Genomic DNA, 27,684 nt, shown 5'->3' with positions numbered 1-27,684 from the left:
CATCTAGTTCATTTTGCGGAATAAATTATTTGTCTTCACAATAGTTCCTTAAAGCACTATTTCTGGAAAACGGAAAAATGGGAAGGTAGAAGATAAGGTTTAAATCTCTATAGATTCATTTCTACACAAGTTCTAAAAAGTTCCTCAATATGTTCTTTATCATTTTCTATTTTGTTAGCAGCACAGACATAGACTGGTATCACGAAGTTCCTGACTTCCGTCCCGTGCACAATAAGAGCGAACCAGCCTGGGAGTGGGAGGATGCACAGGGGTTTTCTGCACTTCTACACTCAGGTGAGATGGATGTAACCAGGCGTCATATTTTCAGGTCTGGTCTTGTGTAACAGTGATATGTGACAAACCGGGGTCCAGCTTTTGGAGCCTATGAGGGGAACTCTTTAGTTCTGGGGTTTAATGGTGTAATAAAATAGTGACCCCCGTAAGTATGAAACTGTGAAATATAGCTAAGGGGTATTTTAACACATTTTTGTTTGTTTTCTGATGATAAGAGTGATATATGTAGTTGGTATAGAAAATTTGGAAAATGCAAAACATCATAGTAAAAAAAAAAAAAGGTCACCGAAAATTTCATTATTCCACTGTTAATACTTTGGTATGTTTTTCTCACTCTAAAACACAGTTAAGAGCCTACTGAGTGGGGTGAGTATAATCCCAGCGTTTTGGGAGGCCAAGGCAGAAGGATTGCTTAAGCCTGAGAGTTCAAGACCATCCTGGGGAACATAGCAAGAGTTATCTCTACAAAAATAAAAAGCCCAGTGTGGTGGCACACACCTGTAGTCCCAGCTACTTGAGAGGCTAAGGTGGGAGGATCACTTGAGCGGTCAAGGCTGCAGTGAGCTGTGATCACGCCACTGCACCACAGCCTGGGTGACAGAGCAAGACCTTGTCTAAAAAAAGAAAAAAAAAGTGCCTACTGAATACATTAGGTTTGGAAATGTACAGATCCATTGAAAGGAAAAATATTCTTATAAACCTAGCTTAACTTAATAGGTACAAAGCAAAAGCCAGATGTGAACTCCTTATATTTATAGCTTTTTTACAATTAGAAAGCAAAAGTAATTTTACAAACTAAGTATAAGCCAAATAATGAAGCCAAAAAATTCAAATTAATGACATTAACTGAATATGAAAAATGATGTGTACCAAAGCCAAAACACTGCTCACTACATAAATAAAGCTCTTTGAGTTTATTTATGGCCTCCTATTTCTTCTGACTCAATTTCCCTATGATATTGTTCTGTTTCTTCTTTTAAAGGGCATGCCGTGATAGTGGTATGAATTCTCAATTTCTGTGTTCATCTTGCCCCTATTCTTTTCTTGTAGAAAAGCAAGTTATTGTATTTAGTGCTAACTTGTTCCTTAACACAAACTCAAATGTGGGCATGAAATCTTGCTCAACACTTGGATATAAAGTGCTCACCAAATGCTCCAAATTAAACTCACAGCAAGTTAAATATATTTTATTAGGAAACATTGCAAATAATAAAAATGTTATGCGATGAGCACCCATACACACACCTTCAAAGGGTTAGCAAATCACACACTTTGCCATAATTGTTTCATATTCTCATTTAAGTTATAAAATGTTACAGATGCTTTTGAAGTCCCTGATGTACCCAGACACAAGCCCAGTTGCCTCCCTTTGTCCACAGAATAACCACAATGGTGAAGTTGGTGTTGATCATCCACTTTCACGTTTTTACTATTTTATTACTTATATATATATTGAGTATTTCAGAACTCCATGCACATCCTGATATCTTATTTACTCTTTTAAAATGGTTTTGGTAGCCAGGCTTGGTGGTGTGTGCCTGTAATACCAGCTACTCAGGAAGCTAAAGCAGGAGGATCACTTGAGCCCAGAAGTCTGAGGCTGTAATGTACCATAATGGCACCTGTAAATAGCCGTAGAACTCCAGGGCAGCATAGCAAGAGCCCATCTCTGAAATGTAAATAAGCAAAACATTTTTTACCTGATTATGTAGTGTTTTGAGGTTTATCCATCTCAAAAAAAATTCATCTAAAAGCGGTTATATGAATACACCATTTTTATTCTCTCATTTGTTTGCCATTTAGGATATCTCCAATTTCTAATTTTCCACCATTATAAATAACACTGCCCTGAATGTTCTCTTGTATGTGACTTTGTGTGCTTGAGAAGGTGTGTCACCAGGCCGGGGCTGGCAAACCGCAGCCCTCAGGCCAAGTCAGCCACCTGTTTTTCTATAGCTTGCAGGCTACTACTGCCCTAAGAATGGTTTTCACAGTTTTAAATGTTCACAGTTTAAATGGTTATAGAAGTACCTGTCTTTATTCTTGGCCATTCAGGTCTCCTTTTCCGTGAATTTCCTATCGTAATTTTCTTACTAATTTGTAGCAGTTCTTTATAAATTTATTCATTCCTCCAACAGATACTTCTTAAGTACCTCTGTCATGTGGCAGCACTGTAAGTAAAGTGAACAAAACATTAAATCCCTGCCTCTGTGTCTCCTACCTTCTAGTTAAGGAAAACAGCTAATAAACAAATAAAATATTTAGTATAATAAATGTTTAGTATAATAGAAAAATAATGCAGGGACAGGGGATAAGACATATTTTAGAGGAACATACTTTTAAATAAGGTGATCAGGGTAAGCCCTACGAAAGTGACATTTGAGGGGGAAAAAAATCTGAAGGAGGTAAGAAGGATAGCTATACAGGTGGCAGAGGAAAGGGAGTTTAGGCAGAAGATATAGCAAGTCTTTAAAGCCCTGAGGAGAGGTTCAGGAAACAGCAAGAAGGCCAGTGTGGCTGGAGCAGAGTAAGCTGGGAAGACACGTGGAAGAGGAAATGTAACGAGGCTGCAGAGAGGCCACTGTGAGGACTTTGGCTTTCACCTGGAGTAAGATGGAAGCCATTGGAGCATTTCAAGCAGAGGTGTGGCATTTAGAGTAACGCCAGTCAGCATGGTTGTGTGTTTTTCCTAGTCACATTCAGCATTGTGGATGTAGGCATACACAAAGAGATGACTTTAAGCTGGGTTGAGATTTTTCCAAGCGAGAATCAAGCAAGAGGGCAATAATTGCTCATGGAATTTAAACTGGGTAAATAGGGATATGAGGGTGAAATGAGGTAGGATCAAGGATTATAGGGTTTCAAAGGATTGTTGAAGTTGGAAGCAAGCTAGGATAGGATGTAGAGGTCAAAGAATGGGATGCTTGAAATTGAGATTGGAAGAGTAGCAGTTATTGATAATGGCGATGTCTAAGATGTGGTCATGGGAATGAGCGGCCGAGGCCATTATTTGTAATGCTACCTTATCGTATATCAAGTTTCTATATATGAATGGATCTGTATCTTGTCTCTCTATCATGTTTCATGAGCCAATACCACAATATATTATTACAGTTTTATAATGAGTCCTGATATCTGATATGGCAAGTCCCTTCATTACATTGTTCTTTCTTAAAATTACCTTAGCTATCAGTTCTTTGCCTTTTGTGTGAATTTTAGATTAAGTTTATTAAATCCCACAAAAGGCTCTGTTGGGATTTTTATTGCAATTGCATTGACTGTATAGATCATTTTGAAAAAAGTGATAGCTTTGTAATATTGAGTAGTCCCAGGCATGAAGATACCTTTCTATATATTAAGGTTCTCTTTAAGACCTTTCAATAGCATTTGTCACTTTTCTCCAAAATGGTTTGACCTGTCTTTGATTAAATTTACTCCTAGATACCTTTAGATTTTATTGCTATTGGGAAAGTGTTCTTTACCTGAATTTTTTAAATTATATAAAGGAGTACTCTGTGTGTGTGTGTGTGTGTGTGTGTTTTGAGCTTGTATCCAGCAACTTTGCTGAACTTGTTTACTGATTCCAGTATGTATGGATTATCTTGGATTTTCTAATGTAGGCCATCATGTTATTGACAAATAAGGACAGTTTTGTCTTACTTGTGTAGTTCTCATGCCTCATTTTTTTTGACTCCAGTACAATGTTTTCCCAAATTTGATGGAAGTAGTTTGAAATTTTCACCACTATAAAACTTGATATTGATTTTTGATAGGTAGTCTTTATCAAGTAAATGTCATTCTCTTCTATTTCTAATTTTATTATTAATGAGTTTTGTGTTTAGCTGAATGCCTTATCTGCATCTTTTGAGAAAATCAGATGGTTTTTCTCCTGTAATCTATCAATGTGGTATTTGAAAATAATTTTTTTCTGCTATCAAACTATTCTTTTTTTTTTTAACTTCTGGAATACATGTGCAGAGTGTGCAGGTTTGTTACATAGGTATACATGTGTCATAGTGGTTTGCTGTACCTATCAACCCCTCATCTAGGTTTTAAGCCCTGCACGCATTAGGTATTCGTCCTAATGCTCTCCCTCCCCTCATCCCCCACACGCCTGATAGGCCCCAATGTGTGTTGTTCCCCTACCTGTGTCCATGTGTTCTCATTGTTCAACTCCCACTTATGAGTGAGAACATATGGTGTTTGGTTTTCTGTTCCTGTGTTAGTTTACTGAGAATGATGGCTTCCAGCTTCATCCATGTCCCTGCAAAGGACATGAACTCATCCTTTTTTATGGCTGCATAGTATTCCATTGTGTATATGTGTCACATTTTCTTTATCCAGTCTATCTTTGATGGGCATTTGGGTTGGCTCCAAGTCTTTGCTATTGTAAACAGTGCTGCAATAAACATACGCATGCATGTGTCTTTATAGTAGAATGATTCATAATCCTTTGGATATGAATCCAGTAATGGGATTGCCAAGCCAAATGGTATTTCTGGTTCTAGATCCTTGAGGAATCACCACACTGTCTTCCACAATGGCTGAACTAATTTACACTTCTGCAAACAGTGTAAAAGCATTCCTATTTCTCCACAGCCTTGCCAGCATCTGTTATTTGTCAGAATGGCAATTATTATCAAGCTATTCTTTTAATCCTAGGATAAGTTTTATTTGCTGTGATGTATTTTTATTCATACATTGCTGAATTTGATCTGCTAGGATTTTTGTCTTTTATTTGTTTATTTGCTTGCTTAGGATTTTCGTATTGATGTTTATAATTGATATTGGCCTATAATTTAATGTATTGCATTGTATATTTGAGTAAGTTAGGAGGTCCCCTTACCCACTATGTTTTTTTTTCTACTCTCTGCAATTATTTATATAAGAATAGAATTATCTGTTACTTGAATTTTTGTTAGAATTTATCTATAAAACCATCGAGACACAATGTCTATGAGTAGACGAACGTATTACTGATTCGACATCTGTCATGGTTATTAATTTGTTTTATTTGTGATTTGGTGTTGGTAATCAAAGTTTTCTAGAAAATTGCCAATTCTTTTTTTTTTTTTGAGATGGAGTCTCACTCTGTCACCCAGGCTGGAGTGCAGTGGCGCAGTCTTGGCTAACTGCAACCTCTACCTCCCGGGTTCAAGCAATTCTCAGCCTCCCAAGTAGCAGGGACTACAGGCACGTGCCACCATGTCCAGCTAAATTTTTTGTACTTTTAGTAGAGATGGGGTTTCACAGTGTCAGCCAAGATGGTCTCCATCTCCTGACCTCGTGATCCACCCGCCTCACTCTCACAAAGTGCTGGGATTACAGGCATGAGCCACCTTGCCCAGCCACCAATTATTTTAATTTAAAAAAATTGTATTGGCATAGAGTTATACATGGTATTCACTCATAATTTATTAAACCTTTACTCAATCTGTCCTTAATCTTCTTTTTGTCCCTAAGCTTATCTGTGTCTTTTTCTTATTGTCTTATACTGATCTGAATTTGCTTTTCTCAAAGATTAACTTTTGGTTAACTTGATCCAATCTATTTAATTTTTCTTTATTTCCCTAATTCTGCTCTTATCTTTATTATTTCTTTTTTTATGTTTTCTTTAAGTTTGCTTTTCTATTCCTTTTCTACCTTTGTGAGTCCAGTGATTATTAACTTGTTTACTTTTAGTCTTATTTATTTTTAACAAGTTCTCTTAAGGTTATACATTTCCTTTTAAGATCTCTTTATCTGGATCCTATTGGCCTTTATATGTAGTATCTTCATTATCATTCAAGTTCTAATGTTTTTCTAATTACCATTAAGAATTTCTCTTTAATCCATTGAGTTGTCTAGGATATTTAATTGTTCAAACATTAGAGTTTTTAGATTTTTTTTTTTTACCTGGGGCTGGGCATGGTGGCTCACACCTGCAATCCCGGCACTTTGGGAGGCTGAAGTGGGTGGATCACCTGAGGTCAAGAGTTGAAGACCAGCCCAGCCAACATGACAAAACCCCATCTCTACTAAAAAATACAAAAAAATTATCTGGGTGTGGTAGTGCGTGCCTGTAATCCCAACTACTTGGGAGGCTAAGGCAGGAGAATCACTTGAACCTGGAAGGCAGAGGTTGCAGTAAACTGAGATCACGCTATTGCACTCCAGCCTAGGTGACGAGACTGAATCTCAAAAACAAAAAAAAGCAAAAAACGATATTTTTTTACTGATGATCTCTAATCTAATTTCATTGTATTGTATCTATTCTTTTTTTTTTTTTTTTGAGGCGGAGTCTCGCTCTGTCGCCCGGACTGGAGTGCAGTGGCCGGATCTCAGCTCACTGCAAGCTCCGCCTCCCGGGTTTACGCCATTCTCCTGCCTCAGCCTCCCGAGTAGCTGGGACTACAGGCGCCCACCACCCCACCACCTCGCCCGGCTAGTTTTTTTGTATTTTTAGTAGAGACGGGGTTTCACTGTGTTAGCCAGGATGGTCTCGATCTCCTGACCTTGTGATCTGCCCGTCTCGGCCTCCCAAAGTGCTGGGATTACAGGCTTGAGCCACCGCGCCCGGCTGTATCTATTCTTTGAAAAGAAGGAGGGCAACTTGGATTCATTTCTAGGTGACTTAAGGACTAGCTACATAATTTGCAGGACTAGATGCTGGATGAAATGCAGAGCCCTTTTTAAGAATTTCATCAAATGGCCATGAATAATAGTTTGGGGTTTTGTGTATGTGGTTGGTTTCTTGTTTTTTCCCAGCCTCTTTTCATTAGCAAGGAGAGCCTTACCCAATCTCTGTCTTTAAAAAGTAAGTCTGGCCGGCCCTAGGGGCTCACACCTATAATCCCAGCACTTTGGGAGGCCAAGGCGGGTGGATCATGAGGTCAGGAGATGGAGACCATCCTGGCTAACACGGTGAAACCCCATCTCTACTAAAAACACAAAAAATTAGCCGGGCGCGGTGGCGGGCGCCTGTAGTCCCAGCTACTGGGAGGCTGAGGCAGGAGAATGGCGTGAACCCGGGAGGCGGAGCTTTCAGTGAGCAGAGATCCGGCCACTGCACTCCAGCCTGGAGGACAGAGCCAGACTCCGTCAAAAAAAAAAAAAAAAAAAAAAAGTGGGTCTGACCGTGATCTCTTTTTTGTCATATTAACTCCTTTGTATCTGAACTCCTGACCACTGCTGCCTGATGCTGAAAGCAGATCCCAAAGACCTACTATTTCAGGCCCCATCCCCTGAATGCATATTCATTTATTTCTTTTCTTTTTAAAAAATTGTTTAATTCAAGAAGTATCAACAAACTAAAAACATTGATTTCTAGTCCACAGAGATACATATCTAGTTTTTGATATAGGCTATGTCTTTTTTCCATCTTTTATCTAATATTGCTATATGCTTGGAGCTCAGGATGTGCTAAAGTATGAATTCACAAAGTTGTGTTGATTGAGAATGTCTGTGATAGTTTTCCCAACATTTTATTATGAAAATTTTCAGACATCCAGAGAAGTTTTAGAAGTTGCACACTCACATATCCACCACTTAAATTCTATCCACCCATCAATCCACGTTTTAGATCAGAGAGAAATCACAGTTTTAAAACCTTCTCATAGAGAACATATGGACCCCTCAAGAATCAAGAACCGAAATCTGAGAAACAAGGTTATTTGCCCATCTGTATCATGGTTTTTTCACTTAACATAATCATATGATAATTTTCCTAATGGCTTCACATCCGATCACAACAGGAAAGAAGGTGGAAAAGATGAGGCAACATGAAGTTATCATATTTATCTTTTCAGCATTTGAAAAATAAAACAAGTCTTTACTATGAACTTTTTTTGCTTTAATGCTACATAGTCTGGAATTTTATGATTTTAACTTTAATAGCCACTTTTAAAAGTGCTCTTCTATTTTTCTAACCACACAATGACTTTTTATAATTCTCCAAGTTTGCTAAACCAAATCTGTAATAATCCGGTTTTTAGGACTATAGGACATTCACTAAGCCCATCATGCGTGTTATTAGAGAGTTGGCAGCATTCCAGCCAAGCACATAAAGTGTTGGCACCAGAATGACTCCAGACTCTCATGTCCACAGCAGCTGTTAGGTCTGTAATGTCCCCAGAGAGTCTGTGAAATTCATCTGGATGAGTGCCAGATTGAGGAGGACTTTATTCAGTTTCCTGCATTGAGTATAGAATGGTGCTTCTGGGCACCTTTTTTAAACAAGTGTTCTAAGCACTGAAAAAAAAAATCTACCTACCTATATACCTCCCATAAGTTTCCATAAAAACAGTTTTCAACCAGGAGTATAATACACTTTACCAACAAAACACCCATAATTTCTACCACTTCTTACACCAGATGTAAAATTTCACTTCCTGAATAGCAAAACTGGCCTTAACTAGTACCACAGAACTGTAAACAATGCTCATTTTTTTAAAATGTCCTAATAACCTAGTATAACTAAACAAGCTTTTCTTCCCTTCTAGATTTATTTTAAGAAAACACATCTGGGCTGAAGCCTGATCAACAAATATTAATGTTTGAGCTCTATGTATATGAAAAAGAAGCGTTGGAAAGCAGCCAAAGAAAGGTCATCAAACAATAGACCTATGTATGCTCTTCTAGGCTGAAGGGTTAAAGAGAAGAGCATTGTATTGGGGAACAGTATATGCCGTTTGGAGTTCCATTAGGTTTTATTGCACAGTAGTTACTGTACTCTTCTGCTTTGTGGAATTATCAAAGGCCATAGGCTATTCACTTAGGTTACTACAATTTCTTTTCTTTCTTTCTTTCTTTTTGGCAGAGTCTCACTTTATTGCCCAGGCTGGAGTGCAGTGGCACCATCATGGCTTACTGAGCCTTGACCTCCTGGGCTCAAGCGATCCTCCCTCCTCAGTGCCACCAATGCTCCCCTCCACGAGTAGCTGGGACTACAGGCGCATACTACCACACCAGGCTAATTTTTTTTAATTGCACATAACTCCTTTATTATACTCATCTGGAGAAAGGATTTAGTACAATTATGCTCAAATGAACACTAGACCCATGTGGCAGGGCCAAGCAACTTAGGACATGATTCAGAAATCAGTCAGTGAAAGACACACGTGGACAGGACCAAGAGGCATTTCACTGCCATGAAACAAGGCAGCAGAGGGATTCTAAAACACACAGCAGGAAGCACTCCTACTCCTCTGAGGCCAAGAGGCTTATCCCATGTTGGTGTGAGGAATGGTTTATTTTCTGATGACCACATGTGGGACTATTTCAACTGCCACGAGAGACCCCAGAAGGGTTACTGTTTTGTATTATTTACATATACTATACTTCTTTTTTTTATATAAAAGTAAATGTAACACCTAAACCAAATTCAGGATTGATCCCAACCTTCTAGAGCCAGCTCCTCTGGGGTCAGGGAGGAAACAGCTGTCACATCACAATGCAGGTTACATTCATCTTCCACTGGAATGACTAGAGCCCCCAGGCAGTGGCCTGACTACAGAAGAGCAGAGGACTGGCTCTTGGGGACAGACAGGCTCTCTTGCTTTTCCTCATTGGTCATAGCTTAGTCTGCTTCCTCTCCACAAGTTCTTAGTAAACAAAGCACCCACAAAAACCCAAGTCACTACTTTTAAACTCTCTTGGACTAGGGGAGCTTTTCCACAGCTTGGGCTGAGAACCCATGCCCTAGAAGTGCTATTCTGACTAGAATGTACAAAGGGAGTGGGTGCAGGAGACAAAAATGGCTAAAATGAAAATGGGAGCCACTGGTCCCCATCTGCAGCTACAGCTCAAGATGCCTACACATGTGATCAGTGCGGTGTGTGCAGAAGGGAGGGGCAGAGGGACACGCTGGGCAAGGAAGGTGCTGCTGGGGACAGTAGTCTGCCCGCCGGCCTTCACTTCTTGGCCTTGCCCTGAGCAACCACAGCTTCTATGGCTTTACGCAGAGTCCCTTCATCCCCCAGGAACTGCATGCTCCTGATGGGCTTGGAGGTCTTGTCCAATTCATAGACAATGGGAATACCAGTCAGTAGGTTCAGCTCCATGATAGCCTCTTCAGAGAGACCCTCCAGATGCTTGATAATGCCCGAGAGGCTGTTGCCATGGGCTGCAATCAGTACCTGTTTCCCTTCCTTGATCTGGGGAACTATTTCTTTATTCCAAAAGGGCAGAGCTCTGGCAATAGTGTCCGTCAGACTCTCACAGGAGGATAACTGATCTTCTGTGAGGTCTACACACCTGCGATCCTTACTGATGTTGCTGTAGAAAGGATGGTCGGGCTCCAACAGAGGTGGTGGAACATCATAGGAGCGCCTGCAGATCTTCACCTGGGCCTCACCATGCTTTGCAGCAGTTTCTGCTTTACTGAGATTGGTCAGATCCCCATAGGGCCGCTCATTGAGGTGCCAAGTCCTCATTACAGGCGGGCCACATCTGATCAATGACATCTAGCACTGTCCAGAGTGTCCGGGTCGCTCCCTTCTGCACTGAGGTGAAGCAGATGTCAAACTCATAACCAGCATCTCTCAGCGCCTGCCCACCGCACTTCACCTCCTGGCGGCCCGCTGGGCTCAGATCGGAGTCGTAACAGCTGCTGAAGTGGATCTCCAGGTTCCATGCGCTCTCACCCTGCTGGATCAGCACCAGTTTGTAGGCGGCCATGGCGGCGAGCTTGGAAGCAGTGCGGGCTGGGGTTCACAGATTCCAGAGTCACAGCCTGTCCCCTGCCGCTCCCCCAACCTGACCACTGCGCCTGCGTGCTCGACAATTTTTAATCTTTATTACAGAGACAAGGCCTTACTATGTTACCTAGTCTGGTCTTAGACTCCTGGGCTCAAGCAGTCCACCCATTTTGACCTCCCAAAGTGTGAGGATTAGAAGCATGAATCACCACACCTGGCTGCTCACTCTTTTATCTCTATATTCCTACCAAATTTCTACCTATGAGAATCTTAAATGAGTAAATAAATGTAAAATGCTTAAAACAGCCTGGTATACAGCAGGTGCTCCTCAGTAAGCACTAGCTGCTGTCCTGACCACTCAGTGCTTATGAAATACAGTACATGAGGGCAGGAGGGGAGAGGAAAGGGGGAAAAGTATATCTAATTGTTAAATCAGTAAGAGTGAAAATCCTATCCATGCTAGGCTCCGGAAATGTAAAGTCGATAAGATATAACCATTGCCTTGAAGGGACACAGTCTAGAGAGGAAACGAATATATAAATGAGTATGAGAATGCTATATATCTGTGATCCCCAACCTTTTGGGCACCAGGGAGCGGTTTCGTGGAAGACAGTTTTTCCATGGATTGCAGGGGCAGGGGATGGTTTCAGGTTGAAGCTATTCCACCTCGGACCATCAGGCATTAGATTCTCATAAAGAGAGCATAACCTAGAGCCCTCACACGCACAGTTCACAGTAGGGTGGGCACTTTTATGAGCATCTAATGCTGCTGCTGATCTAACAGGAGGCAGAGCTCAGGCGGTAATGTGAGTGATGGGAAGTGGCTGTAAATACAGTTGAAAATCGGCTCACTCTCTGGCTGCTCACCTCCTGCTGTGCGACCCGGTTCCTAACAGGCCACAAACCAGTACCAGTCCGCGGCCAGGGGTTTGGGGTCCCCTGCTACACATAAACTATGGACAGGCTGGATGCAAGTGGCTCACACCTGTAATCCCAGAACTTTGGGAGGCTGAGGCAAGTGGATCGCCTGAGGTCAGGAGTTTGAGACCAGCCTGACCAATATGGTAAAACTCCGTTTCTACTAAAAATATACAAATTAACCAGGCGTGGTGGTGTGTGCCTGTAGTCCCAACTACTCAGGAGGCTGAGGCAGGAGAATTGCTTGAACCTGGGAGACAGAGGTTGCAATGAGCTGAGATCAAGCCACTGCACTCCAGCCTGGGCAACAGAACGAGACTCCCTCTCGATAGATAAATAAGTAAATATATACATACATACATATATAAAATAAACTATGCACAAAGTCATTTTGAAAGTCTTCCACACGGCCTGGCAAGTCTCTCACACGTAATAGTGGCAATATATAATTTAGACTATTGGGAGAAAATACTCAACTTACTCTTCAAAGTCCCTTTTAAATCCTTCTTGATCCAAGAAGCTTTTTCCCATCTTCCCAAACATATGTGACTCTTCCACCCAAGTAGATTGTACCTCTCCCAGACCACTTATCACTTTATCACTTTTTATACATTTGGTTTCTTGCAATTCTTACTGAATTGCAAGCCTTAAGGCAAGAATTGTATCTTGCTTATCTTTATGGTGCTGAAGTGCGAAGCACCATGCCTTGCATACCAAAGGTGCTCAATAAATACTTTTAAAATGGATAACAACAAAAAAATTGGACAATATTACCTTCAAGGGACTGCCCAGTTTATTTAATTTCACTTTTGTTATAGTGAACATTAACTGCAGAAAGACAACTGTTTTCCATTCAGTAGTTCCTTTCTATTAGCACAGAATATTAATACTAGACTATATTTATCACAACATCAATTACAAGCATTGAAATATATCATTGTTTCTACCTTCTGTATTTCTCTTGGGTGAATACTTTATTGGAAGATAACTAATTTAATTTAGAAAGAGACTCTACTTCTTTTGAATGACTTTCAGATTTTCTTGGTACTTACAGATTATGTTGTACACAGCACTCTAGGCTTAAGGGATGTGTTATCTGGATGCACTTGCTGATCTCTTGTTTTTTCTTTCTTTTCTAATAACTAACACCATTTTTTGTTTACTTTCTGTAGGTAAATGCGAATGTAAGGAACAGATATTAGGAAACGCCAAGGCATTCTGTGGAATGAAATATTCATATGGTGAGTCTGAAATCCTTGAATGCTTCTGAGAACCTATTCACACTAAGTTCAGAGAATTTTTTAGAAAATGGGAGGCCTGACTGATGACACTGTGTATAAATGAAAGCACAAAGCATTAGTCTTACATAATAACACTAAACACGGTGTTCTGGTCTTGAGCTAGATTTTCCTGATGTAGATGGTGATGGATGTCTCAGGGAGGACAGGATGCTTGTAGAGCAAAGGTAGGGTTACTATACCATAAGAAAAAGAGGCAGAGAGCAGAAAGAAGAAATCATGATATGAAATCCTTTCTCGTGGGTCCTTCTTGCCTTATTCATCTAAAAGGGATGTTTCTAGCCACTTCAATGACTCTTGTGTTCATTTGTCACGCAGTAATACTGAGTAGAAATCAGTTTAAGGCAGGATTTCACTATGGTTGAGAGCACAGGCTTTGGACTCAGACCTATGTGAGTTTCATTTCTGGCTTATTGGGTGGGAGACTTAACCTCTCCAAACTTGTTTCCTCATCTGTAAAATAGGGATCATGCCACCTTCCTTGTGGAATAAGATGTTTGAAAAGCATGCAGCACATTACCTAGCACATATTCAATGCTCGGTAAATGGTAGAGGGAGGGAGATGATGTCTATTTGTGAGGCACTGAGACTAGCTGTCCACCTGGGTCTCTTCCCTACCCTCTCTGTATACTCTAGACACCCCTTTCTTTCAAATAACTGGAAAATACATCCTATACAAAAAGAGAAATGGCACTGCCTAAGTAAAGACTGTTACTATATTCAAATGGCTTTATATTTACTATTAAATATATTAAGATATCATATCTTGCTAACACATTCTTGCCTAGTGTCTGAGACTTTTTTTTTTTTTTAGACAGAATCTTGCTTTGTTGCCCAGGCTGGAGTGCAGTGGCACAATCTAGACTCATTGCAACCTCCACCTCCTGGGTTCAAGCAATTCTCCTGCCTCAGCCTCCCAAGTAGCTGGGACTACAGGCATGTGCCACCATGCCCAGCTAATTTTTGTATTTTTAGTAGAGATGAGGTTTCACCATGTCAGTCAGGCTGGTCTTGAACTCCTGACCTCGTGATCTGCCCACGTCAGCCTCCCAAAGTGCTGGGATTACAGGCGTGAGCCACCGCACCCGGCCTAATTTTTGTATTTTTAGCAGAGATGGGGTTTCACCATGTTGGCCAGGCTGGTTTTGGACTCCTGACACCAAATGATCTGCCCGCCTTGGACTCCCAAAGTGCTGGAATGACAGGTGTGAGCCACCACACCCAGCCTGAGATTTTTTATTGATCTATAATATATATGGCCTGAAATATACACAATGAGGAGAAAATTTTAAGTCATGATTTATGAAACCAAATATTTAGGTTCTCGATAACATTGTCTCTAATCTCATACAAGATTTAAAAAAGTAAATAACTGGTAAAAAAAAAAAACCTCATGAATCTTATCTAAAATTACATGCACACTTCCCTCTCTACTATCCAACTTGGCTAAATAATAGAAGAAAACTTTTTAAATGTACAGCGCTCAATAAAGGAAAGGCAGTTTAGAGGGAATGGCATTGACTATTAAGAGCAAATATGATAATTTAATTCAAAGTCAGCTCATTCAGTGAAAATATCAACTGGCTCTCCTTATCACATCAACTTTGTAGCTCTCTGAATTTACAAATAACCAATCTTTTAATACAACTGCATTAATTTTCTACTTAAGAATTTGAACGTTCTTAATAATGTAATGAAACATCTTGGTCTTATTAAGTGCAATACTGCTACAGTCTTGGAAAAAATTGGTTTCCTCCTCCCCATTCCCTGGCTTAATAGAAAAAAAAAAAAAAACACTTGAGTTACTTGCTTACTCCTTTAGCAAATATCTATTGAGCAACAGAAGTGACAGACAAGATCCCTGCTCTCTTTGAGCTTGCAAGTCTAGTGGAATAATAATAGTGAACATTTACTGAGCATTAGCCACACGCTGGGCACCATGCTCCCTGTCCTTCATGTGTTTATCTCATTGGGGTTCTAGTCCAAACTCTACCTCTAGCCAACCAGCTATGCGAACTTGAACAGTTCATTTTATTTATTTGTTTTATTTATTTATTTTTGAGAGATGGAGTTTTGCTCTGTCACCCAGACTGGAGTGCAGTGGCGTGATCTGGACTCACTGCAACCTCTGCCTTCCGGTTTCAAGCATTTCTCCTGGCTCAGCTTCCCAAGTAGCTGGGGCTACAAGCATGCACCACCATGCCCAGCTAAATTGTTTGTATTTTTTAGTAGAGATGGGATTTCATTGTATGTTGGCCAGGCTGGTCTCAAACACCTGACCTCAGGTGATCCACCCACCTCAGCCTCCCAAAGTGCTGGGATTACAGGCATGAGCCACTGCACCTGGCCTTAATTTCTTAACACTTGCTTCCTCATATATAAAATATGTGAGCTTTTAAGACCCCTTAGAAGTCTAAAATGTGATGACTCCATAAACATAGCTGTCTGACAGCTGTATTCTCAGAGTATGAGACCAGCTAAGATAGGGTGCTCTCATTACACACACTCTTCCATGGAGATGTGGATAAGCTGATAAGAACTTCCCTGTGGGGGGGGGGAAAAATACACACACACACACACACACACACACACACACACACACACACATATATATGAAAATTAGCCAGGCGTGGTGGCCTGTAATCCCACTACTCAGGAAGCTGAGGCAGGAAGAATTGCTTGAACCTCGGAGGCGGAGGTTGCACTGAGCCGAGATAGCGCCATTGTACTCCAGCCTGGATGACAGAGTGAGACCCCATCTCAAAAAAAATAAGAACTTCCCTATGTTTCCTAGTGTTCCTGAGTAGCTCAGTGATCCTTAGCTTTACTTTCTTTCCGACCCCAACTTATTCCATTACTTAATCCCCAGCCACATCAATTTCATCAACGGGAGGGCATAATAGAATCATGAGTCATACAGAATACTGGAGCTCCATCGTCATGCATGGGTGTCCAGCCCTTTGAATGTGAGGACTTTTCGGCTTATCTGGAGTGGCGGATATCACAAAAATTATGCACAGACATTTTTTTAGTTTATCAGCTATCATTAGTGTTAGTGTACTTTATGTGTGGTCCAGTGTGGTCCAGGGAAGTCAAGAGGTTGGACACCCATGAAGGGATAGCTTCCCTAACTCCAGTCAGCTTGCATTTTGTGCCAGGAGAAGAATATTAAGTAGTGAATCATATCATTTAATCTCTTTAGAATATGCAAAATACATTCTAGCAGTAGCATTTTGCTCTCTATCATAACATTAAACACAATCAGCCACAAAAGAATAATATAGTCAGAACCTAAATAAAAGCCAGGATAATTCTACTTCCTATGTTTCTTCTCTCTGTTTGGATGTGGTAGCTGAATGTATTTAAGATTATAATTGCAATAGGCAAAATGGTTGCTATTCTCTTAGGATAATGATATTGCAGGGAGTCACATTTGAAATTGCCTAAGAAATAAGAATATAGTTAATGTAGAGAAATGAGATAAAGCCAGTGCAAAACTGAATGAGCCTATGACTTTTTTTTAATTTAGTGTTTATATTTTATTTTATTTCAATAGTTTTGGTGGAACAGGTGGTTTTTGGTTACATGGATAAGTTCTTTAGTGGTGATTTCTGAGATTTTAGTACACCCATCACCCAAGCAGTGTACACTGTACCCAATATGTAGTCTTTTATCCCTCACCTCCTCTCACCCTTCCCCAACCCCATACTAAGTGTTATATCATTCTTAGGACTTAGCTCCCACTTATAAGTGAGAACATAATGAGGTTTGGTTTTCCATTCCTGAGTTACTTTCCTTAGAATAATGGCCTCTAACTCCATCCAAGTTAATGCCTAATGATTTTTAAAGCAAATTTTCACATCTTCATCATCAATTCACCTTTCCATTAGATTCTGAAATGCATACTTACGTGTTGTTCAAACTTCAAATGATAATATGAAATTCTATGTGTTTTGACTTCTGTGTTGTTAACAGTGCTAAAAATAAAGATTTTATCAGCTCATGATAAAGGTACTCATGTTGAGGTCAATGTGAAGATTAAAAAGGTCTTAAAATCTACCAAACTGAAGATTTTCCGAGGAAAGCGAACATTATATCCAGAATCATGGACGGACAGAGGATGCACTTGTCCAATCCTCAATCCTGGTGAGTATTAGACTTTCCTACCTTAGTACCTGCCTTGTCTCTGCTGATTTGCTGCTTGTCTTACTCTGAAGCACAGCATAAATAAACTCAGCAAGAACATCTCTCCTTTTCATCATCTGACTCCTGCGGAAAATCCAAATGTAATTCTTTGAACTAACATCGAAAAATTATTTCTCTTCCATGTGCTCTATAAAAGTTTAATATTTTAAAATCCAGAAATATAACACTCTCTATCCTAAAAGAGGAGACTCAGATTGGTTCCAGGTGCCAGTTGCATAGAAAGCACTTTCATGACTTTATCTGCCACTTACTCTTTATCTGAAAGCCAGGTCCTATTACAGTAGAACCTGTTCCCAAAGGAAGTTCAAATGCAAAATTCCATCTGTGGAAATAATATTGAATTCATTTTGACTATTGCTTGAAAAGCGTCTGTTTCTCCTAGAGAGAAAACAGCTCTCAAGTTCTCATCATCTTGTTTTTCATGAAATGATATTTCTGGTTTCAAATTAGAAACAGCAGAAATAAACAAAACAGAAACTGTAGGATTTTAGAGCAACTTGAAATGGAGAGAAATTTGATTTGCACCTTTAAATGTTATAGCAGAAGTAAAGACGAATAAATAAGCACCAGGGTTCTTGCCCCAAGCACATGCGTTATCCTGGGTCATAAGCTGCTTCTTTCTCTGTCTCCCTTGTCAAATTTGAGGATGGGGTTTAGGCTTTTGGTCACAGTGTCTTCAATACCTACCATTACTACCCAGACAGTGGTAACATAATACTTAGCAGGTTCTAATAAAACAAATCATAATTCAAAAAATGCTCTGCATCTCCCTGCTTGTGTGATTGTCATCTGTGTCTTAGTCACACTGATGAAACAGGTGCATTATTTATGTTCTTGGTCTAATTCCTTTCCCATATAAACCCGTTGTTAACGTTAATAAGAAGTCTTTTGCACCCAGCCTGGCCAACATAATGAAACCTCGTCTCTACCAAAAATACAAAAATTAGCCTGGGGTGGTGGCAGGCACCTGTAGTCCCAGCTACCCAGGAGCTGAGGCAGGAGAATCCCTTGAGACCAAGAGGCAGAGGTTGCAGTGAGCTGAGTTCATGCCACTGCAGTCCAGCCTGGGCGACAGAGCAAGACTCCGTCTCAAAAAAAAAAAAAAAAGTCTTTTGCAGTCTTTGATTAATAAATTTGAGAGAAACAGACAGATAACTGAGAGAGAAAGAGAGACAGCATAAACTAACAATAAAATATCCCCTCAGTCTAAACAAACTCAACATTGATACAGAACTTTTGATTTTGGCCAAGTGTTGACCAGTCTCTCACATCTTTTTCTACCCTTTCGATAACGTATTTAAATCAATTTAGATTTTAGTAAGGAAAAGATGAAAACTAATGTTTTAAATTACATAAATAAATAAACAAACAAACAGACTGGGCATGGTGGTTCATGCCTGTAATCTCAGCTTTAGGAGCCCAAGGTGGGAGGATAGCTTGAGCCCAGGAGTTCAAGACCAGTCTGGATAACATAGTGAGACCTAGTATCTACAAAATTTTTTTTAAAAATTAGCTGGGTGTGGTAGCACATCCCTGTAGTCCCAACTACTTGGAAGGCTGAGGTAGGAGGATCACTTGAGCCCAGGAGGTCAAGGCTGCAGTGAGCCATGATTGAGCCACTGCACTCCAGCCTGGGCAAACAGAGCAAGACCCTATCTCAAAAGAAATTAAAAATACATAAATAAATAAAATTCCAAAGAACAAATTGAATAAGAATCTTGGGCTTTGAATACAGGAAACTAAAAATAATTCATGTAAGTTCTATTTCCCAGTGATTTGTGCTTAGAGGCATCTCTTATAAGAGCTTTCCTACTGTCTTGGCAAAAGGAAAAAAAAAAAAAAAAAAGTCTGCCCAGTTTAGTGAGACATTAAAAACAAGAGCTTTGACCATCTGAGCCACCCTCCAGGAAGTGAACCATACTTCCTAATCAGGTTTCTGCCAAGCCAAGTCAAAGAATCAACTGAGTTCATCACAATTGAAAACATAAGCGCAATTATTCAAAGAATTCTTGAAAACATGTTTACTTGCTTTGAAGAAAAGCCTGGAACTTGCCAAAGCAAAACCAGACACTCTTTCATTTTACTTTGTTTTTCCATTTTTACAAGTTCAATAGCTAAGGCCAAAGAAAGCTGATAAGAAAACTGAAACCTTACACGCCAACCTGCTTCCTTGGCTACTTTGGAAAAGAAACAATCCTATTGGGTATCCCTGCATATTCATTCATTCTTAATTCATGCATACATGTACTCATTCATCAGTCATATATTTTAGAATACCAAGACTAGCACTAAAGTATTATATTTTCTTTTTCTATGGATACAAAATAAACTTTGTGTTCTCAAACATGTAGCACAGAAGATGTCAAAACCCCAGAGATAGGAAAATAAAATATAAATGCTAATAAGAGGTGTAAAAGAACATTGTTTTGCATGTTTATTTTTGGTGTGATGCTGCTTCATAATTTATGGTTTTATTCAGTATTGTTTTTATCAATTTAACTTATATTTATACTTTAATGGTAAATTCCTGTTTATTCTATTTGTAGTTTCAAAGTAAATTCATGTAAAAATACCAGACTTAACCCTGAGATTTCTTTCTTTCTTTTTTTCTTTTTTTAAAGACAGGGTTCTCTGCTTTTTTGCCCAGGCTAGAGTGGTGGTACTATCACTGCTCACTGCAGCCTCGACTTCCCAGGCTCAAGCAATTCTCCCGCCTCAGCCTCCCGAGTATCTAGGACTACAGACGTGCCACCACACCTAGCTAATTTTTGTTTGTTTGTGTTTTTGTAGACAGGGTCTTCCTATGGTGCCCAGGTTGGTCTCAAACTCCTGGCCTCAAGCAGTCCTCCCACCTCAGCCTCCCAAAGCACTGGGATTACAGGCGAGAGCCACTGCATCCAGCCCTAACCTTGAAGTTTCTTAAAAATTGATTACTGTGGCCGGGCGCGGTGGCTCAAGCCTGTAATCCCAGCACTTTGGGAGGCGGAGACGGGCGGATCACGAGGTCAGGAGATCGAGACCATCCTGGCTAACACGGTGAAACTCCGTCTCTACTAAAAAAAAAACTAGCCGGGCGAGGTGGCGGGCACTTGTGGTCCCAGCTGCTCGGGAGGCTGAGGCAGGAGAATGGTGTGAACCCAGGAGGCGGAGCTTGCAGTGAGCTGAGATCCGGCCACTGCACTCCAGCCTGGGCGACAGAGCAAGACTCCGTCTCAAAAAAAAAAAAAAAAAAAAAAAAATTGATTACTGTATTTTTAAATGGGGACTTTATTATTTTAGATATTATACAAACAATTTTAAGTTATATTTTTAACTAGTCAGTTAATTAAATACTGAGGTTCTTTTTCATGCAGAAGCTAAGGTTGCCTTTTATAATTTAAATGCCTTTTCATTCATTTACATTGTACTCTCCAGTGTTTGAAACATCTGTCATTATTTTCCTTTTTCTCTTTTTCTGAAAACACCAAAATAGCTTTTTTTAAAGTTTAGGATTAGTTTCTTTTTATAATCTTTTAGCGGGGTGCAGTGGCTCACACCTGTAATCCCAGCACTTTAGGAGGCTAAGGTGGGCGGATCACTTGAGCCTAGGAGTTCGAGGCCAGCCTGGGCAACATGGTGAAAGTCCATCTCTACAGAAAATACAAAAATTAGCCAAGTATGGTGACATGAGCCTGTTGTCCTAGCTACTCAGAAGGCTGAGGTGGGAGGATTACCTGAGCCTAGGGAGATCGAGGCTACAGAGTTGAGATGGTGCACTGCATGTCAGCCTGGGTGACAGAGTGAGACTCTGTCAAAAAAAAAAAAAAGAAGAAGGGAAGGAAAGGAGAGTGGAGGGGAGGGGAGATGTTTAGGGGAAATTTTTAAATTTCATATTTCTATCCCCCAGAGATCATCTCTGTTAATAGCTTAGGAAATCCTTTCTAATTTTCCTCTGTGTATATGTATTATATTTTTAACCAAAATGATATCATAGTATATGCTCCATTCTGTAACCTGCATTATTCTGTTAATAAGCTGTACCTTCAATTTTAGTTTATTTTCATATTACCTAATACTCAGGTCATATTTCTATTTCCCAACTGATCCCAAAATGTCCTCTAGAGCTGATTTGTCCTTTCCAGTATTCAATCCAGGATCACACATCTAGTTTTTCAGTCCCTCAAGTCTCTTTTATTCTGGCACGGTTCCTTTTTTATGACTTGTTGAGGAAACCAGATCAGATGCCCTGTCCCTTATCTGACCATCAACATTTGTGTGGTTGGTTCATTTATGGTAGTGTTTAGCTCTATCTCTTCTATCTCCTGTAATCTCTGAAGAAAGGCTTGATTGATTCAAGACAAACATTTTGGCTAGAATCCATTATAGATATCATCGTGTGCTTCATGTTGAATCATGTCGAATGCACATGGTACCTGGATAACCTCCCATCAGTGTCTCTAAGCTTGACCTTTGGACTACAACGAAGGCAGCCTGATCTCTCCATTGCCAAAGTTTTGTTTTACCTTTAGAGATAGAAAAGAATGAGTGTGATATTACGTAGCATTCTACGAGCATCCAGCTTTCCATTCACCATTCATTTAATGACTTTGTCGCCAATTGATAATCCTTTCCTGAATCAATAACTTCATTAGAGTCTGAGAAATGAAGTTTTTCTAATTCTTTCGAATTCTCTTATTAGCTGGCATTCTTCTGTAAGAGGGCTTTCTCACCCAAGCTGGGCAACTAGGTTACCATGAAATACAGTTCTTATTGTAAAGACAGGATAAATGCTACATTCTTTCCCTTTAGTTTCTAATTTTCAAAGTAAGAAATGGTTTTAACAGCTGCCTCTAAAGATGACAAATTAATTTTTCTCTGACTTTCTCATTTTTGGTGTCATTTTGGAATTATGGATTTCTATGGATTTAATGTGTTTTCATACACAGAATTATTGTGTTTCTTGGTGCTCAACTTATCACAGCTTTGACACATTATAACTCTGTCCTGCTAGCTGCTATGTCCTTTTAAAAAGACACACATTCATCTTTGAAAGCTTTCTTGTTTTTAACACAATAAGATGTCCCATGCTCAACTTCCTGCCCTGAACCTGGAATAAGCCATTTTCCAAGAAGCCTGTATGGTTGTTATAGGTGTTCATACTACTTGGATGACATTTTTTTCTCAGTCATTTCAGTGAAAAACGAGCAATGAAATCAATTTAAATTGTGAAATTAAATTGATATTTTCAGTTGAATTTTAGCATCTAGCTTTCATGTAATTTAGTTTTTAAAAGTATATCTCTATTTTATATTGGAAAATTTTTATTTTATAAACATAATTATTTTATCTAGCCTATAATTTTTAAAAACTTTTCCTAAATACCAAAATCTACATTATTACAAACATTAACTAAGGGCAATTATTGTATTTCTTTTTACTAATCTATAGGTAATGAGACTGTCCTTTCATTTCTTGGGTATATTAGCTAAAATTTGTTATCTAAAGCTTGAAAGGAATTTTGAATACAAAGTCATCACAAGATCTAGGCAAGTTTTATCATTTATTTAGGTTTTTTTTTTTTTTTTTTTTTTTTAATGTATGACAAACAAACATCCTATTCCAAAAACACATAGGCTTTATATAGGGAATATGTGTTATTTTCTATAATTCATAGCTTCTTTCCTATATGTTTTCCTAAATGCTTGTTTCACTTTTATAAAAATCCTCCTTAGGCTGGGCATGGTGGCTTATGCCTATAATCCCAGCACTTTGGGAAGCTGAGGCAGGCGGATCACCTGAGGTCAGGAGTTCAAGAGCAGCCTGGCCAAGATGGTAAAACCCTGTCTCTACTAAAAATATAAAAGCCAGGTGTGGGGGTGCACACCTGCAGTCCCAGCTACTTGGGAGGCCAAGGCACAAGAATTGCTTAAACCCAGGAGGCAGAGGTCGCAGTGAGCCAAGACGGCACCACTGCACTCCAGCCTGGGCAACAGAGTGAGACTCTATCCAAAAACAAAACAAAACAAAACAAAACAAAAAAACAAAAAAATCTTAAAGATACTACTATACACGGTGAGTCTCCAAGATGTACTGTTCTAGGGCAGTATGGTGAGTGTCCTTAGAACCCTCAGTTCTTTGCCACAGAGTGTGGTATAGTACAAAGAAAAGGTTCTAGAATCAGCATGATCTGAGTTTGAGTCCAGGTGCTGCTATACTTACAAAAAGATATCAAACAAGTTTCTTAGCCTTGCTGAGCCTCAGTTTCCTCATCTGCAAAACAAGAAGGAAAAAATATCTACCTCACAGGGTTATTTTCAAAGCTAAATGAGATCATACATGTAAAGCATACATGTGCTAAGCATAGTAAATGCTTACTAAATGGCAGCTATTAATGTTTCTTACTCCTTATTCCAACCCTGAATATATAAAAGCGCTGGAGTCAGCCAGGCGTGGTGGCTCACACCTGTAATCCCAGCACTTTGGGAGGCCGAGGTGGGCAGATGGCTTGAGTCCAGGAGCTCAAGACCAGCCTGGGCAACATGATGAAACCCCATCTCGACAAAAAATTTGAACAAATTAGCTGGGAGTGGTGGCGCACACCTGTAGTCCCAACTGCTTGGGAGACTGAGGAGGGAGGATTACCTACTCCCAGGATATCAAGGCTGCAGTGAGCCAGGATTATGTCACTACACTCCGGCCCACGACAGAGCAAGACCTTGTCTCAAAATAAATACAAAAGAAAACCTGCTGGAGTCACATCTCTCCCTTCAATAAAGTATGATACTATATAGCCCCTAATTTTGTTCTCTTTTAGGTTTGGAATACCTTGTAGCAGGACATGAGGATGTAAGAACAGGCAAACTAATTGTGAATATGAAAAGCTTTGTCCAGCACTGGAAACCTTCTCTTGGAAGAAAAGTCATGGATATTTTAAAAAGAGAGTGCAAGTAGCATTAAGATGGATAGCACATGATGGCACTTCTCTATGTACAAAACACACATTTTAGAGCAAGAAGACCTCAGACAGGAAACTGGAATTTTTTAAAGTGCCAAAACGTATAGAAATGTTTGAATGCATGGGTCTCATCTAACTTATCTCTTCTGGACCCATGTTTAAATGTAGTTTTATTTCATGAAGAGAAATGAAAACCCCTACACTGATATCTGTTTTCTATGGGACTGATTCTGAAATTCTTAACTATTAAGGTTATTTTAATAGCAGCATGACATTTAGCAGTAATCCATTAAGGGCAGTACCTCTAACAAGGACGCCTTCCAGCTTCAGCTACGTTACTTACATTTGATGCTAAAGTAATGAATGAGATTTTAAGGAATTCCCAACCCTACTATCAGAAAAGGTGTTTCTTAAAAAAGAGCCTTCTCTTGTGTGTTATGCATGAACTTTGGTCTGTAGGTGTTAAATGGAGCCTCTCCACGTGTATATAGTATTTCCTTGTATAAAGCACTTTACTACGTACCACTTGTGTTGTGAACGTTTGGAGACTGCTGTTGGAAGAAAGAAAAGAGTGTGTGAGAAAGCCTACTGAAGCAAAAGCGCTGCCACTACAGGTGGACAAAAGTGACCATATAAAAGAAGTTGTGCTATTTAACTCTGAATACTTGGAGAAACTAGGTGAAGATGCAACCAGAAAGGAGAATATGTATGCATGAAGACTCAGCTTCGAGCTGGAGGCTAGATTCCAAGATGACAGCCATGATGAAACTTTTTAAAAAACTAAACCAGAAGAGACTTTAAAATAAGAGAAAGAAATCATAAATGTAGACATATGCTTGGCTAAAGTGGAAATGGACTTTAAATTTTAAAAAGCTCATTTGCAATGCACTTGTATACACTTCAAAAATTATTGTAGACACAGAATTTGTTATATTTTTGTGCTTAGTATTTAAATCTGAACATTGAAACAGTTTTCCTCCTTGTCTTTCTTAACAGTAAGTCATTATATTTACCTGTTTTTTAACACAATGTATGTGATAGTAAACAAATCACAGTTTTTCATTATTATTCATCTTCTATACCCATGTGTAACCACTATACATAGTTTCTTTTGTACTTGAATATACAAAACATGAACACAGTGCCATATGAATAATTTCACATACAGAACCATTTTTTCCCTGAAGTCCTGTGGACTTGCAAAAATATATATATATTGCTTTGTTAATTTGTTTTTATATTTCATATATGTAATAAAGGAATATGATCTCCTGATTTTTGTCTCATTTCTTGATTAACTCTTTCAGTGATGCTAAAGATTATCTTCTCATAATGAGGGAACTCAAATATAATTCATTAATTTAAGAAAATGAAAGAAGGCCCAACTTCTGCTCTGTTACTCTGGGGTTTTGGAATGGAGTGGAAGCTAACTCAGATGGATTTATTTTCTGTAGCCTTTAGACACAAACTTTTTTCATCCGATACATTGTGATTTTTATATTACATTAATTTTAACTAATTTTAAAAGTAATAAATGTTCATTGTGGAAAACACAGAAAAAGCATAACAGGAAAAAATATTTATACTCCAACCATCCTGGGATAAGAGCCATTAGCACTGTGGTGTCTATAATGTAGACTGTTTTCTGTGCATACATATATATGTTTTATATAATTGGAATTATACTAAACATAGTCTTAAGAAATCTGCTTTTTCACTGGAATTATACTGAACATAGTCTTAAGAAATCTGCTTTTTCACCTGGAGCATGTCTCTTAGCTTCTTACCTATCCTATCTTATCCTGGTTGGTGGACCATTATCTAGTATGGTTATCATTTAGAAGCAACTCATAAAACATGTTGGTAAGTATAGCATACCAATACAAATATTTTAAATACATCAGATACAGAATTTTCCATTTCACTTTATTCAAAATAACAAATACCCACTTTAAAAAGAGTAGAAATTTTTTAAAAAGAGTAAAAAAAAGTCCATAAAACATTAAGTTAAAAAAATTACAGAACATACATAATTAGCCCCACCCCAAAAACACATTTATAGTATATATAGTGTTTTTAAAGTTCTGAAAGAGGGCCAGGCACGGTGGCTCACACTTGCAATCATAGCACTTTTAGAGGCTGAGATGGGAGGATTCGTAAGGCCAGGAGTTTGGGACCAGCCTGGGCAATGAGTGAGACCTCCATCTCTTAAAAAAAAAAAAAAAATAGCCAGGCATGATGGTGCACACCTGTAGTTTCAGCTACTCAGGAGGGTGAGGCAGGAGGATGTCTTGAGCATAGGAGTTCAAGCTTACAGTGAATTCAAGATTACAGCAAGCTATGATGATGCCACTGTATTCCAGCCTGAGTGACTGAATAAGACCCTGTCTCAAATAGACAAATAAAAGTTCTGAAAGAGAGACCGATTGTAACAGTATTGGTACCTGTCTGGCAAAGAAGGAAGGAGATTTTTCCCTTCTTATTTTACATGCATTCGTATTGCTTGACTTTCTTTCACTAATCATATATTACTTTTGTAATTTTTTTTTTTTTTTTTTTTTTTTTTTTGAGATGGAGTCTTACTCCACCTAGGCTGGAGTGCAGTGGTATGATCTCGGCTCACTGCAACTTTCGCCTCCCGGGTTCAAGCAATTCTCCTGCCTCAGCCTCCCTAGTATCTAGGATTACAGGCACCCGCCACCATGCCTGACTAACTTTTGTATTTTTAGTAGAGACAGAGTTTCACCATGTTGGCCAGGTTGGTCTCAAACTCCTGACCTCAGGAGATCCACCTGCCCCGGCCTCCCAAAATGCTGGGATTACAGGCATGAACCACCACACTTGGCCTGTAATTTATTTTATAAAACAAAATTTAACCAACCAATTGTTTTTAAAGTATGTTCAAGTAAAATCAGAACTGAAAGTTTAGTTTTGTCTAGTTTACCAAATTGTTGGGTCCCAGTGTCTTCCCAGTCCTCTATGACTAGAATCTGCTTCCTTCATGGCTCTTTCAAGTACCTTTTCCAGCAACATTCAAAAAGATAGGTTACTATTAGAATCGTTTCTTAAGGTCTTGATTCTCAAATCACTTGCAGCCTTCCAGTGCAGTTTGAAATTTCCTATGAGCATCATTTGGCTTCCAAAGTGGAAAAAAAAGGAAAAGGAAAAGAAAGAAACCTTATGTTCCCCATTTTGTAAATGTAAAGAAGAAGGTGGAGCTGGCCCCCTCATGACCCCATTCCCATTCCCATCATCCTGTCATCCCAACATGCCATCATCCCAACATGCCATCATCCCAACATCCCAACATCACATCATCCCATCATCCCAACATCCCATATCCCATCATCCCAACATC

The 27,684-nt window shown here is 39.3% G+C and overlaps 1 protein-coding gene and 1 pseudogene across 2 annotated transcripts in view; one reads left to right on the top strand and one right to left on the bottom strand.

The window, feature by feature from the left end:
• NTN4 (netrin 4) overlaps positions 1-25,596 on the top strand; it is a 123,651-nt gene extending 98,055 nt beyond the window's left edge. Inside the window, exons 7-10 of one of the 2 annotated variants that reach the window (XM_023230363.2) lie at positions 182-294; positions 13,061-13,129; positions 17,162-17,332; positions 24,186-25,596. In XM_023230363.2, coding sequence (XP_023086131.2) covers positions 182-294; positions 13,061-13,129; positions 17,162-17,332; positions 24,186-24,322 — 490 coding nt within the window. In that variant the 3' untranslated portion in view covers positions 24,323-25,596. Of the gene's footprint in view, positions 1-178; positions 295-13,060; positions 13,130-17,161; positions 17,333-24,185 lie in introns of both variants that reach the window. The other variant, XM_023230290.2, reaches the window with a different exon arrangement.
• LOC111554751 lies at positions 10,185-10,950 on the bottom strand (annotated as a pseudogene).
• Positions 25,597-27,684: the final 2,088 nt, after the last annotated feature.

Source organism: Piliocolobus tephrosceles, chromosome 10, assembly GCF_002776525.5.
Source record: "Piliocolobus tephrosceles isolate RC106 chromosome 10, ASM277652v3, whole genome shotgun sequence".
Classification (NCBI taxonomy): domain Eukaryota; kingdom Metazoa; phylum Chordata; class Mammalia; order Primates; family Cercopithecidae; genus Piliocolobus; species Piliocolobus tephrosceles.
The sequence above is the reverse complement of the archived record's forward strand: the minus strand, read 5'-3'. Positions and strand labels throughout refer to the sequence as shown.